This window comes from Sparus aurata, chromosome 7 (genome assembly GCF_900880675.1).
Source record: "Sparus aurata chromosome 7, fSpaAur1.1, whole genome shotgun sequence".
Lineage (NCBI taxonomy): Eukaryota > Metazoa > Chordata > Actinopteri > Spariformes > Sparidae > Sparus > Sparus aurata.
The window spans coordinates 15,581,944-15,598,177 of NC_044193.1; the positions used below are offsets into that span (position 1 = coordinate 15,581,944).

At 41.7% G+C, this 16,234-nt stretch overlaps 1 protein-coding gene across 5 annotated transcripts in view; it reads right to left on the reverse strand.

Moving 5' to 3' along the window:
- The window catches only part of LOC115585424 (ERC protein 2-like), a 163,593-nt gene that overhangs the window by 93,336 nt on the left and 54,023 nt on the right, over positions 1 to 16,234 (reverse strand). For all 5 annotated transcript variants that reach the window (XM_030423771.1, XM_030423775.1, XM_030423769.1 and 2 more), the window contains 5 exons: positions 15,591 to 15,728; positions 10,638 to 10,826; positions 4,973 to 5,014; positions 4,296 to 4,489; positions 3,967 to 3,981 (listed from right to left, as the gene is read on the reverse strand). In XM_030423771.1, coding sequence (XP_030279631.1) covers positions 3,967 to 3,981; positions 4,296 to 4,489; positions 4,973 to 5,014; positions 10,638 to 10,826; positions 15,591 to 15,728 — 578 coding nt within the window. The remainder of the gene's footprint in view (positions 1 to 3,966; positions 3,982 to 4,295; positions 4,490 to 4,972; positions 5,015 to 10,637; positions 10,827 to 15,590; positions 15,729 to 16,234) is intronic.

Here is a 16,234-nt window from a genome sequence, read left to right on the forward strand (position 1 = left end):
GCTTGTATGTATTCTCTGTTCGCGTGTGGCAGGGTCGAACAGAAAGGAGTTAGCGGTTAAATGTAAGAAAATGTAATGTGATGCTCTGTTTATGGAGCATTGTCTAAGTATTTGTGTTGGGAAACACCTCCTCTCTGCTGCAGGTGCAACTTGTCTATATTTCACAATAAAAAAGGAAGTTTGGGTCATTTTCAAAGCTAAAATGCCCATTTAATTTGTCTGGACACCTGCATGTGTGCACAGTTTACAAACATTTTCACGCAGAAATATTATATACAAAGTCTTTGGAGGTTTTGTGTGTGCTGGAGCTCGTGCATACAGTGTGTTCACTTTCATAAGATTGATGCTCTCAACATCTGGAGTTTGATTATGGTTACAGGAAGAAGGCCAAAAGTGATATGTGTGCGTTTTGTACGGTTGTTTGTGAGAATATTTTTCCGCCAACAAGCAACGATTCCTACCAGCCGACAGACCCAACGCTAACATGTATTCTCCCAGGCACGCACACACACTCACACACATGTGCACATATGGCACGTACATGTACGCACACACACACGCCTCCTTTATCCTGAAACCCTCCCTTACATACCAGAGCGCTTACCACGTCAATAGCTGTGATATGGTGAGACTGGGAGGCTGATTTATTTTTTCAAAGTCTAGCTCCCACAGCACCACAGAAACATTAAAAGTACAGGACAGGAACAGTATTAAGAAAATAATGAAATAACCAGTTTACAAAAAATAGCCATGAAGTAAGGAGGAAAGGGAAAAGAGTAAAAGGAACATGGCTGTATCTTCATCCAACATAAAAAATCTTTTGTCACAACTTACATCTCAAATTTATGTAACTGCGGATGCTTTAATGCAACGACCTCCATTCACTGGACTCATTCTCTTGTACTTTCTGAGAATGAATTACACGTTAACTACATAAATTACAAAAAAAAATGAAAAATGTTACAGGGCAAACACTGCAACTGCTACTTAATCAAATGCATGGTGAAAGGGTAAGAATGATTCACTCCTATTATGTCATACTAATGAAATGAAATGAATTCATTATTCCATTTTTGTCCACCCCATCTGCACAAAATGCTCCAGCAGAGTGTAACCGAGGCTTTCGGAGCTTTACTAACTTTTAGAATTAGCGCTAACAGCAGATACAGATGCTTTCCACAAAGCCTTCTGGGTGTCTCTGATCACAGATAAGTTTGGCCCTACACCTACACACATTAAAGCAAATAAAACACCAACACTAAACTACCTCATGCATTTCTCTGACGGCTTATGGTAGATCACCAGGAGATCTAAGCTATGAAATAGCTGTGAGTGAGTCCTCCATGTGCTGGAAGGTATTTATGATAATGACCTTCTGGCTACATTCATCCTCGACTCTCTCTGCTTCACTGCCAATTGGATGAGAAAGTGTCTATTTCCTCATCTGCTCCATCCAGATAGCGGTTAATAGGCCATCTGACCGAGTTCCAACAGAAACAGTCTGATTAAAAAGACATTCATCCTCTGCCAGACGCATCTCGCACAGTCTTACACAGAAGTCCAATCAGCACTCCGAGACACTGCCCACCCTGTCAGATATCACATCTGTCAGACATACACACATGCAATATTCTTATGTCTGTATTAAAGTTTCGACCGATATATTGAGCAATTATGAAAACTCTTCTTTTTACAGATTATAATATATAAAAAGATACTTGGAATATATCATATTCCCAGTAAGTTTACTGTTTCAGTGCACTGATGTTATTTTAGAAAATAAAGCAAATTAAATGCAAACATATCTGCCTCCATTACATATCTTTGTCACAAGTGTGTGAATACCACATTTGAGGGATCATTTAAAAGAAAATGTGTGCATAACAGCCAAAATATCGCTAGAAGAACGTTTTACTTCCTCTTACTGGTATCGGCATCAGCCCGAAAAATCAAGTATCGGTAGGACTCTAGTCTGTAATTATGTTAAATGTTGTTAATAAAACTGCATTTTTTTTTTAACTACAACAACTTTAAACTTAATTGAATAAATTAACTGATTTCAATATTAACTGCATTTTAAACATCACATGTTTTGTGACTGTAAAGGCTCAGCGGTGTCTGTTCTCACTCTTTTTTTCTGTGAGCAACTGTTATTAAGTGAGGAAAATTAAATAAATATAGATAATTAAGAGTACAACAGGCTGAAATATCAAAATATTGTGTAATTAACGGCTTTTCAAATCAATGTGGGTTATCAGGACTTTTACATTTTCAGTCCCTGTCAATCAAAATCTAGAATTGTTGCTTCCCCAGCAGCTATGCACTTATATAGTGCATGTAGTATGTGTCCATGCGCTTTAACATTAAAAAAAAATGTTCTATTCTATTCTATATATGAATGTTTATAATGGCAGTGTTTGACTGCAGGGGATCGTCCTCTGATAACCTACAGCTGACCTGCACGTGACCCCTGAACTGTGAGTGCTGACCAGACAGAAGGGGTCAAACCGATAGGAGTGACTGGCTGACACTAATGAGACAGCAGCCCCGATAAGATGGACGAGCTGCGGTGAAAGAAACTCTTCCAATGCTTGACTCTAAACAATCCTGCCTCGCAAATGGCTGCGCACACAACGTGCACGGTAACCAAAAGCACAGATTAACACACACATGTGCGTCCACTCCGGTGACAGCTGCATGTGAGCAACAGACACATGTTGAGGTAGTGGTGTGACGCATGCATGCACGCGTGGAAACAGAGAGTAGACTGTGTGAACAAACTATGCGGGAGCTACTGTATCCCTACTATACTTGATGCTCATGCGTTCCCACACAGTTTGAGTCAGCACAAGGTTTCCATGCCAGAGCAGAGAGTCTGTAAAACGGGTAATGAATGAGGCAGGAAACTGTGTTGGATCCAGCACATGCAGCCCATCCAGGCCCATACGAAACCATTCATGAACATAGCTAGCTTTAACACACCTGATGGGCCAATGCAATGTCAAAAAATTGTTCTTTCGCAGACATTTCTCAAAAGAGAAACCACCGACTATCAATCTACATTCACTGACACGCCAGCCTGCAGCTGATCCAAGTTAAAGATACACACACTTTATGCAAACGCACATTCAAAAACATGTGTCTTTCTTTGCTTCTTTTTCACACATGCGCGCACACAAAGATGAAATAAATATACACGCAAACACATACAAGTACCTCTGTGTTGGCATCAGACAACCACTCATTTGGGTACATATGTGAGCACCATGCCAATCCATAAATCAGATGATAATTGAGTAGCACTGTGCCAGTAATAAACAGAGTAGTATAAACAGCCAGTGTCTGGGCTGGATACACCACCTCCCACTGGCATGTTGCTGGCTGCCTGCCTGCCAAACCCAAACACACACACACACATACACACACACACACACACACGCACGCACACACACACACACACACACACACAGGCAGGCACACACACACACACACACACACACACACACTTAATGTACACATTGGTGGTAACGTACAGTCAGAAGCAAAAACCACCTATCTCTTGTGTTTACAGAGACACATGTAAAAATACAGTATGATATGAGGATAAACACACATGAGAGCACTAAAGATAGCTATGAGATGTGAAGAACCCTCGCAGGAGTCAGCACAACAGAGAGTCTATAGGTCTCCAGTGATATACATCAGGTAAACATATAGAGTCTCTCATTGTGTTGTTGCTGTGACAGGATTGTTTGCCATAAACGCGTTGTACATTTACTGTCCCGCTGGGATAGTCAAATCTGAGCTTTCCTGGGAATCAGATTTGAGCCAAAAATGCCCCAATTTCCAACTTTATACCTGGGAAAGTTTTAGCCCAACAGTCATGGCATGATGTCAAGAGTGATGGCTACGGACGGTGACGGCGGTATGATGGTATGTCAAACAGGCACGCTGAGAACTACTTACCCAGGTCTGCAGACGCTGATACACAAAAACAAACAATAAAACATTAAGCCAAATGATTAGAAAAAACACATGTACATCTGTCACGGTGTGCATTTCTAGGGTGCGATTACATCAGACGAAAAGCATGACAGCGTGGAAGTGGTTTCAAGTGCTGGGAGGACGCAATCTAGACAGTTTACGTCTTGTGGATTACTCCTTTATAAATAGAGCACTTAGGAATGAATTGAGATCTTACAAAGATCCGGTCACTTGGAAGGACACGGCTCTCTGAGGACACCCACATGGTGTCCTGTGATGGATATGAATGTGGCTGAATATTTGACCCTCACCTTTCAAGATCGGCAATTTTCTTTTCCTTGCATGATTTGTCTATCTCAGCATCCCTCAGAGCTGCCATTAGCCTCTCCACCTCCGCTTGTGACTTCCCGGATTCTTCTCTGTTGCGGGCTACTTCCTGCTCCAGGAGCCTCAGACGATCTGTGATGTCCGGGCACTTTCGGGCTGCTTCGTCCGTGTTTTGGGTCTTTGGGGACATGGAGGGAGTGGCATTAAAGCACATACGTAGTGGTTAAGGTTGTCTCAGATTTAGCTTTATAGAGCTGCTGCTTTTTTGAGGTCATTGTCAGACCTGAGCTAAACTCTTCAGTAAACAACAATTTGTCACACTTACTTAAACAGCTATTAGCATTAGCTGTCAGCTACAGAATAGTTTTATTGGTCTAGTCAACTCTAACCCTAGAACCTTTAATAAACAAACAAAGCTAACAAATGACAGATGAGGCCGATGAAAAACTGTGAGGCTAAGAGAGGCAAAGTTTAGCTGAAAAAGACAAAGCTAGGGCAAATGGATCTTGAGCTAAGCGTGACAAAGTACAGCTCAGACCAATTAAAGTTAAGTCAAGTATGGCATCAGAGAACTGAGTTCATCTGAGATGTCCTAGAGTGGCCTGTGCACAAGCACACACATGCAAGTAAAAAAACAAACAAGAGGCATAACAGAACCTACCGTGGGGCTTGTAGCTGGTAGCCCATCTACTTTGATTGGCACCTACGAGTTGATACAAAAAGATGGAAAATAGTTTAAGTATAGTCTTCAAATCTGAACATCCTTTTGCACCGAAAAATTGGAAACTGACAGTTCCACGGGGTCACATGTGAGATAATCAAGCATAGGGGTAGCTTTGAAATTTCAAGGAAAAGGTAAGTCAATCTTGAATATGCGGTTAGGGTCACATTCTAGCTGAAGCAGAACCAATCTGTACCCTCATCCGTTCTCATCCCTTCATCACCCGCACCCCCCCGGTTCCTCCGCTGCCTGTTTGTCTGTGGTTTGCTTCTATCAGTCTTCTCCCTGGGGCGTCCGTCATGTCAAGTTTGGAGTTCAGTCATTATCATTATAAAATTACCGTCTCCCTCTGTTTGGCTGCGATTTTATAAGACCACCAAACAACTTAATTTTTTTGTTGTTGAAAAAAAAGGAAAAACAGCAAAGAAGCACCAGCACTGATGAATTCTTTGTTCTCTGAGAAAAATATCCCAGAGGAAGTTTGTAACCTAGAATTATCTTTCTCTCAACTTCTCCCTCTTTCTCTGGGTCTTTACTTCTCTCTGTCTACTGTGTTTGCGAAGATTGTTTAACTTGTTGAAACAGCTGAGGCCACTCGTTTAAACATCATCAAGTGAGCATGCACGAACGTGCACGCACATTGAGCAATTTCTTGTCAAGTCTACATGAGTCTGGGACTGTGCATGTAGCTCTGCATGGGTCTGTCATTAGAAAAACAAAACTCAGAGGAGTGTCTGTTAACTATTACAACTCGCCAATCCGTACAAATACCCCTTTCCAATTGTGAGAAACCCACCAGATAAACCAAGTAGGCCCCCGCATATTGGAGAGATATTGTTCTGTCACAGTAACGATCATATTCTGTCGCACATTGCGATGAGGCAGTCACTTCAGCGGTTGGAGGATGATGTCTGGTAACCATGGAGATTACTAAAACCTTTTCCAAAAAGCATAAATAGAACATTTTTGCTTGGCTCTTTAATTTTTGCCGCGCAATACTGATCAAGAGTGTCATGTTTAAGTGCTGTCATAATATCAACCATGACACTGCTGTCACCTCGGATTGTGTTGTTCTATGTAGTAAGCATTCACATGCCTATGTGTGTCATGGAACTGAGTTTGACTAACCTGCTGTACAATATACAGTAAGTGTCACAATGTGATCTTAGAGCCCCATAAGCTAGTCACTGTATGCGTACGCACATGTGCCTTTACTAAGGATTAAATGCTGGGAAAAAAGGCAACACTCAGCCCTCTGGAAGGTGAGCGGAGTCATTGTTTACCTCGTGCTCACCCCCATTACCTCCACACCTAGCCTCACACACTTGTGCACACACATCCAACCCAATCTTAGCTTGCACAAAATGCATTAGGCCTAAGTGGACCAGAGTTTGTTATGTTCTTTTAGTGGAAAACACAGACAGGAAGAAAGCAGGGGCTGAGTGCACAGAGGGTCCAACAGGAATTTGTGATATTATGACAGGAGGGGGAAGGCCTGTAAAGATACAATTACATATATGGTCAATGAAATTATTATTAACATTCCTGGAAATGTCTCTGAAGTGTAAATATTACAAATAAGTTAAATATGTGTGGCCACCAGGATCTGCACTGGGTTATTAAACTACTGGTCAGAGGATGCCTGGCCAAGGTGAGGCTGGGGAGCATTTACAAAAATGTCCTAGATATGACACCAGTGGATGTCATTGTTTGTCTGTCAGGTCAAAAATCAGCATAGGATCTTGATGTTATCATCAAAAAGAAAAAGAGAGCAACAAGAAATAAAAAGAGAAAAAAAAAAAAACTACAAAAAAAGGTAAGAGGATATGACATCTGCCTGTTTGAAAAGACCGGCCTTTTCAATGGAGCTGAGGTGTGGTGCCTTCATGCTGACTTAGCCCTACCCTCTCTGGAAAAGGTCACCGCTTTCCCCGAGGATCTTTACTGTGCTCCTCTTTGAAGAGCAAGTGTTTAGTTCCAGAAGTCCTTTATTAACGTCGGAATCAACAAATACTGTTTTATGAGAAGAGGATGAGGACGCAGTGAAGTCAACGGAGCTCTGAGGTCAAGATAAAAAGCTCCGCTAACAGCTTGACTGAGTCTGTAATACAAACATCTGCAGATACAGTTAGTGGGCCACTGTGTGTACACAACCTCATGGCAAACACAGGTGCTACATCTGCATGAGAGGTAAATGGCTACAGATCAGCACTGTCGGGCAAGAAATGTCTCCATTTTTGGAAGTATTTGTGATTAACATCAAATCAGGAGGCTGTTGGATTAATCTATCCATGTCAAAAGCATTTACCAGGGCTGAAGTTGTGGAGGTGCAACCATTTTATTCACCTACTGCAATATTATAGTAGCATTAAAGGTCCAGAGTGTAGGATTTCAGTGGATTTACGGGCAAAATGCAATATAATATTCATTATGAACAAACAATTTCTTGTGTTTTTGTAACCTTACAATGAGCCGTTCACATCTACAGAAGGACAGGGTGTCCCCCCTCTCAATCTAAACCCGCGGACAGTTAATAATCATATGGATGCTGTTATAATGTGTTGTGATTGAGATCCTGACCCACCAAACATCCTGGAAAGTTACGTTTTTCATCACAAACACTTGGTGAGTTAAAGTTTTTTGCCAGTGACAGACGCTGTTTTTTGGGCAGAAATGTGACGAGGAGTTGGCAGGACTGGTGGGAGGACAGACACTTCTCCACTACAGTTGTGGTATTTTTTTTTTCCTCATATAAGTTGCCGAAGACAGTTACAGTCACTGCGTTACCCTTGTTTGGTCATGTAACGTTGCTTTGTGGGAAATTTCTCTTTATTAAGTTGATTGAAGGACCAGCGCAGTTATCAGACTGTACTACCTCCAGAGGCGTATCAGTGCCAGAGCAAATTATCACCCCTCGTCGCCTCCGAGAGATTCACACTGAGATGGAGGCGGGGAATTGGTGCACTAAAGCTGCATCCAAACGCCAGTGTGAATGGGCTTCTCTTTCAGTTTTGTTATACAGAGATGTGTGTTGGCAAATTAAGCCTTCATTTGCAACCCTCATCAGCCAGATTCATATGTTAAGTACAGTTTAAGCTATGACCCACTATTTTCCTTTTCTTTTTTCTTAGGATTGAGCTGTAAATTAAAAAAAAAATCATATTGCAAATATTTTGACAAACGTTATATTTCAAGATTAGTGGGAATGACCCACTTTGTATCACAACTTTTTATTTTTCATGGTCGTGACAAAGTGCAGGCTTTGACCAGGGCTTTTCTGTTTAATCATTTGACTATTTCTAGTTTTGTGAATGCTGGATTCAGACCAAAGGTGGCCATCAGTATAAAATCAGGTCACACACTGGCTGACAGCGCTGAAGTGAATGTGCGCGTGTGGATGTGTTTTGTGTGCGTGGTAGGTTAGTTTGATCAGATTTTAATATTAGGCACCATGTCAGTTCACCTCTGACCCACTGAGCATTACAGCCTCAAGACCTTTCACACTCCACTGCACTATAATGGGATCAAACGCACAAGACACATTCACACGTCGGCACAAACACACACCACCAGTTGTGTCTGTGCTGGCATGTACAACCCCACACGCACGTACTCACAAAAAATAAACATGCAAGCATCATCTGTCTTTTTGAAGAAGCTGTAAGTTTACATAACAGGTCTGATTGCTCCCGAGTACACAAAATAGGCCAATTATGGCAACACTTCTGTCGGAGTGCGAATCTGCTCGCTACAAAGAGACACTGAGCTGCTGTCCCTTTCATGTGGTGCCGCATCAAAATACAACAAGATATCATTTCACAGGAATGAGATGTGTGTATGCTTTTTATGAGTATAAAAGAAAACATTCTCATAAATTCTGGCAGGGCGAGAGTCTGTCCTGGCTTGTACGCCTGGGAGAGGAAAAAAAAAAGAGAGAAAAGACAGCAAGGCCTCTGACTTGGCACCCGAAAGGGGATAGAAGGATCTTTTACGTCCATAAATCACTCTCTCTTAATTCATTCCTTTATCCTGCGGGACAAAGTGCAGGCAGGCCCTTTGCTAGGGAGTTGCTGACAATATTGTGGATGCTCACAGGGAGGTAAGAGGGTGAAATTACTGTTACTGTAAATGTTAGCAGTGTAAATACAGGGTGCAAGTAGCATATTACAACCACTGCAGTGTGGCTGTAAAGGTAAATTCTTTTAATTCTTTTTGTACAATAAAAAATAATCATAAAGTGTCACAATGTTCGTTTGAAGTATTAAAGCAGTAAAAGGTTCTGAGAAAAGGTACTTGTTATTATTTGTTTTATGATGTCTGTGAAATGACTCTTTGGCATTGGCACAAGAGTTGCAGAGTGTGCAAGTCTGTTATGATGCAGATAACGATGAAATATTAATGGCTGTCTGCAGTCCACAAACACATACCAGACTCAGAGTGTAACTTGTATCGACATGCAAACTGTTTTAACCATGTAAATTTTGTTTTGGATTATTTCAGATATTTTAAATCTAACAGCGATTCTTAAAGTAGAAACAGCAACTCCCCCTTGCGTTTCCAAGTGGTTATTGTCGGTGCCACTGTCACGAAGACAGCTGGATTGTTTCCCTTTTCCTCTGATTAGCAACTACCAACCAGGCATGGGTTTTCATGCTTGGCGGCAAGCCTGATTTATATAGGTCCAGTGTAAAAGTTGTGTTATTCGATAGACATTACATCGTGCCATCAACATTTACTTCATAATGATACATTAAAGCAACACTGTGTAACTTTTAAAGTAATTCTGGGGAGAAAAATAGATGATTGTTAAGTGGCGAACCTGAGCCACCAACCCAAAGCACCCATATTTGCTGATCTGGGGATGAGACTTAACAATCAAAAATCTTGGTCCTGCTGTATTCTGCGCTACATCATAGGCAACTGGACTAGTTTCTTGAAGACACTTAGCCTCTCATCCAAGAGGCTTTCTCAGTTCTAACTAACTGGATTGCAAATCTTTGTCCTGAACGTTTCACATTGTTGCTTGTCTCTTGCCAGTTTCAAGGAGACATATTATGCTTATTTTCAGGTTCATAATTCTATTTTGGGTTACTACTAGAACACATTTACATATATTAATGCTCAATAAACACATCAGTTTTCTCATACTGTCCAGTGCTGCAGCACTATATTCCCCCTCTATCAGAAATGCTCTGTTTTAGCTCCTTTCTCTTTAAGGCCCCGTCACCAAAATCCAGTCTCCTCTGATTGGTCAGATCACACATGCCTGACCCAGCATTGCTAACAACAACAGAGCACATGTGCTAAACCAATTCTTACGTGCATAATTAGCTGCTAGGCATAAATCATGCAACTGATTGGCATACTGACGTAGCGTGATCTCACGGATTAACAGAATTAAAGGTGGGACTACTGACGAGGCGTTTCAGGAGCAGTGTTTTCTGTGGGAGAGAGGAGAATTTGTTGGTGCAAACTTTTCAACTTTCAAGATGTTTACATACAAGACGCTATACAACACATCGAAGGGAAGGAAAAAGATTAAATGAATGATGAAATAGCATTATAGGTCTCCTTTAAGGTACGACATCACAGTATCCTTACTGACCTCTCCATCAGGCCTTTGGTTCTGTGTTGAGCCGGAATTCAAAGGCTGACTCTGGGAAATTTTCTGGGGCTGCACTGCTGAAAGTCTGTCCTTTAATTCTTGGTTCTCCTTCCTCATCTTTTCCAGCTCGTCAAGCCGAACCCTGTCCTCCCTCTCCTTCTGCTCGCGCAAATTCTCAATCACCCGCTCCTGAGATAGTGAGATAAAAAAAAGAACAAGGGAAAACAACGTTTGGTGAGAGGTGTGTGTAAGAATAAAGAACACAGCATAGATAGATATCAGCCTCATGAAAGTTCTTTAAAATTCAAGAATAATATATATATATTACTATAAAATTGATTTTGTGTTTCATTTCTAGTGGGAAAAAGATTTTCGGTCCTTTGTGATTGCAGTTCTTTCCTATCATTATTGACAATTTTGAACCACTCTCTTGCTGAATACGCTCGGCAGCATGCTTCACAAAGTCACGCCAAAGACAAATTCATAAATGCCTGTTATAAATAAGACTAGCATAAATAATTGCAGGGACGTGAGGAGATTAGAGCCAAGTAGAACAGAGTGAGAGGAGGAGAAAGGAGGAGAAGAGTTGAGGGACAGAGGCAGATTTATTGAGAATGGATTGGAGAGTACTGTAGATCACTTCCTCACAACTGTACGCTGCCTTTTGATAAACTAAGTTGGAATGTTTACACCATAATTTTCTTTATTCTCTAATCACATCGGACAGCGGGAGGACCGCAGCGTCGGGCATCGGTCTGAGACCAGGTCCACACCATGGGTGGCAGAGAATGCAAGATGTGTGTAGTAGGTGTGTGTTATAGTGTATGTGTGTGTGTTTAGGTGTGGACCGAAGTGATTATCAAGGTGTTTACTCAGGTGTTTATTTAGGCACAGAGCACAGCTCAGCAATGAGGCTTTACGATGTGGCATCGCCGCATGATTGGCAGCTTTAAACCCCCGGGTAATTGGACAAATACACCCACTAACTAGACCTGGCACACAAACACAGTTCATAGTGGGCTTTGGATGAGTGGGCCAGAGAGAGAGAAAGAGAAAGAGAAAAGAGTGAGAGAGACCACATGGTTAATAGGTCCTGGGTGTTTTCCCCACATTATGAAATATCTCTAGGATGTTTGGGGTTTAGGGAAAGAGACCAGGATGTGATATTAAAACCTGCCTATATGAGGCTGAAGTGTGGAGCACATGTAAACATAACAAAGACTCTCACATAACAAAACAGGCAGGCACATATACACACACACACACACACACACACACACACAAACACACACACAAACACACCAAAGAGTAGGGTTCGGCTTAGGCACAATGCCCTCGCCTGTTAATTAGAACCACAGCGCTGTGGCTAGCGACTGGCTCCAAGAGCAGGTTTGTGACAGGGTGTGTGATTAGCAACACACACACTCGCTCTTGTAAACACATTACACACACCCTGTGATGACCACAAAAGTCTGAAAAGCTCGCCAACACTCTCCTCATCACAGCTGAATTATATGTAGGCTGCATCAGAAGTGGTTTCTGGGTAAACAGATGGGCCATGGCAGAAAAAGGATTTACAGTTTATTGTGCCATTATGCTATTCATTTCAAAGTCTGTCGGCAACAAAAACAAATTTAGGTGATAAAAGATCATTTTAAGTGAAAACATCTCTGTGCTGCGCTGGCACGAAAGGAATGAAGCACACATCAGACAACATCTTGTCAGTTAATAGACAATAGAGAATTCAACATGAAGAAAATAACAGCACCCTATTACATCAGAGATAAACACACACACACACACCAATTTTAATTTTATACCTCTAGAGCTCACTGTCTGCTTCAGCTTTTCTTTAATGGGTCCTTTGGGTCAAATTACTGAACACTGTATAAAAAATGTTATTTTCTTGCAAATAAGTGTTGTTGACGGTTTTAGAACCAAAGTTGCATCCAAATAGAGCTGCTGAAAATCACTGAGGGGCAATGCTCTGATTTCAAAATGTTTGCACTTTGCCCGACTTCTAACCCCACCTTTTGAATGCCGCTAATGAAGCATAGCGTTAGTTCAGGCAGGGCACTAAAGTCGCACTTTCATTGGCTGTCTAGCATCAGCTGGTTGAAACACGATTTACAAACACTGACTCATCTAAAGACGTAGCAACAACATCTCAGATGAGACGGGCTTTACTAGTGGTCAACTGAAACTACGCTTGTTTAGGGCTGTTCTAATAGCGTTGCTGACCTTGATACTGGTTCATAAATTATACATTTGTTAATACAAATTTTATCAAATCCGTTTTAACAAAAGATTACATTACACATACACAAGGTGGCCACTGTCTCTGGGCTTAGCCTAGTCACAGCTTGTCACAGCTCAAACTCATTGAGAGCTCCCTTAAAAAGCAGAGATACCAGCCAAATCTAACTGTGTAACCATTTGCTACAAAATGAAACTATAATAAAAGTATCCCTGGTTGAAATGAAGCGTAGCTGTTACTTCAGACGGAGCACTGAAGTCGCACACAGAAATCAGCAACAGCTGTTCACAATATGCTTCACAATGACTGACTCAGTCACAGCTGTAGCCAGTAACATGTAATCATATTCATGCAGGCGTACCGTGTGGATATTAAAACCTTATACTAATCAATGTTACTCAGAAGGAAACACTCATGCCAATGACATTTACTATCGGAGCTTCCAACACCACTCCAGCCTGGTATCATGTGTTGTTGATGTAACCAAAATTCCTTTTAGGGGGACAAACTCTCTCAGAATCCTTTTCACTGTTAAGATTCAATGAGAGCTCCTCTAAAAACAGAGCTTTGTCTGCAAGATCCAACTGAATAACCACCTGCTATATGGTCAAATTAAATGTAAATGTATCCGAGTGAAACAGCATTTATTTCTTCTTATGTGTAGTTCTAACTGAGCAGTTAGATGAACCACGAGAATTTGTCATGAAAGCTCCTTTAGAATATTTTCTATTGAGAGGGTCTCTGTTGTCTCTAACACAAGTGGCAGGTCAGAGAACAGGCTAACACAAGCTAAATTTGCAAACAGAAATATAAAATAACAAATACATACACACATAGATTGTGTGCACATTGGAGCCAATTTCCAACCACTGGAAAACAAGGGGTGCAACTGGACATCCACATCTGTCCCAACTGGGGAACTATATAAAGCTGCAGCAAAGTGCCAGCAAAAAGTAAACTAGCATTCATCTTTTAGCCTGTAGTACAAACAAATATGTAAATGGGAACCATTTTTAAGCCTGCTGTGCCAAAGTGATCATTTTTTAGACCATAGTACCAACAAATGTGTGCAAGCAGCAAACTTTAAACATGCAACAAAGCTGAGCAAGATCGAGTCACTCTGTAATCGAGCCAGTCAGTTCAAGGTAGCGCTGCCAGGATTCAGCATCTCCACGGTCATGGTCAGTTCTGTAAAGTCATACAGTCTGCTCTGAGATTCAAGCCTGTTTCCAATTAGAAATCACCAGCACCCTGTAACCACAAGTGTAAATTCATAAACACATGGACACTAACGACTTGTGTAGACAAGACAAAAAAAAATCTCCATTAGCAAATATCATTCCAGATTCTCGAGAGACCCTGATTTACCCAGGAATACTATAACATCATTGGGATTTTATTGGGTAAACGATCTGTGTGATGAAACACAGGTCATTTTACTAAAAACAAAAACACCACAGTGGCCAGCAAGGCATTCATCTTTTAGTGTTAGCTCTGCATGCTCGCTCAGAAGTGTTGAGGTGAGGCTTTATGGAGACCAGCTGCTCTCTGGTGTTGCCAGAAAACAACAAATGTTGGATGTTTATGACAAACATCCAGCCATGTGGAGAGAGTGTGCTTAGTTCACCTTGATGCACGTGGCAGTTGCAGCTCTGCGATGTGTCTTACTGAGGCCAGGATATCCAGTATAAAAAAAAAGCCAGATATTGATATATGACTGTATTTGCCAGTGTTGGTGCCACTTGATAAGGTTGGAATTCAGATACAAACTTCAGATACAAACATTAAAACAGGACTTTACAGCACATCAAGTCTGAACTGTCTCTTTAATTATGTTCACTCTTGGTCACTGTAGTTATTCCTCTGGATATGTGCATCTGTATTATCGGTTACAGAATTCCCGTCTGATGCCTTGTAATTGCATTTCTCTTGCAAGCTCTGTTCTTTCTCTGCGTCCTTCATATGTCTTGCAGAAGTTACTAATTTTTTACTCTGCCTCCACCCTTGCATTCCTTGACCTCTCCCTCCCTTAATTCTGAGGCCACCTCTTCCATCAGGGCTGTGCCTCTTCTGCCATTCCACTTTTCCATCCCTCCATTCCTCCCCTTTTCAAAACTTCTATCCTCCCCTTATTCTATAGATCATTCCCTCCCTATGTTCAGCACAGTTACAGACAGGGACTAATCCTCTGTCTATGCTCACCTTAGACCTCCCTTCTCCCGGTGCCTCCTTCTCTCCCTTACTGTTTTCGGAGTGGACCTCATCTAGTGTGGCCCAAAGTCTATAAATTAGAAGGCTGTGTCAGTAAATTATTGCAGTGAGTCACGGCAAAGCACGCAACTTAACTGAGCCGGAGGCCGAATACCAGCTTCCTGAAAGACCGGTGTGCCTCAACGGATAAAAGTTTCCACACCAAGGGGTTCTCTAATGGTTTCATTTTGTGAGATTTTATTGTCTACACCTGACAAACAAGTTTAAGTCCCCTCATTAATAGTGTGCGTAATTATTCACACAATCCAATCCAGCAACTATTCTAACTATTCTAAGTGCATCGTCTATCTATCTCGGCCCTCACCTCAAATCTCTTTTCTCAGCCAGTTGCCGTCAGCTTTTCCTGGCCTCCAACTGTTACTTTGGCTGTCTGTGACAAGGCCATCCTCACCCTCCCTTCATCCCTCCCTCCCTTCATTGTGTACCTTTTCTGATAGGGCTTCCTCCAGTGTGGCCAGGGCTGTGTCTGTGTTGCTGGAGTCAGTCTGAAGGCCCTGGACCCTTTCCCTCAACCCAGCCAGCTGTTTGTCCTTATCCTTTAACTGCTCCAACAGGTTCTCAATCTAGAGAGAGAAGAACAGGGATATATACAGAAGAGAGGAGTTGAGGTTAGGAGCAGGTTGATGTGTAACAAGCACATAATCATAAATGAATAGAACCATGGTAGGAAAGTTTAGATGAACCTGATAGGATAGAAGATGACAAGTATAATGCCTTTTTAAACCTTTTGAATTTGTTTAATGTACCCAGCTGGACTATCATGAGTGGAGACCTTTGGGTACCAAAGAAAAACAAAAAGGAATCATCCCATTGACTGCAAATTCATTGCCAAGATGAATCTAGACACCAAAAACTGTTTGTGGCCTCTGGCTGCATTCTCCAATTTCCTGTGGTAATGTCTTCCATTCTGGCCTGGCAACTTAAAGATGAGCAGCTATGAAAGCCTCTACTGTACGGCTTGGGTCAAGACAATTATGCGTGGATCCAAGAAGAGAGAACTTTACTGCTGAGTTGAAGACTTAGTAGAGAGGTGTTAATAACAAAACCCATGGATAGTGTGACCAGATTA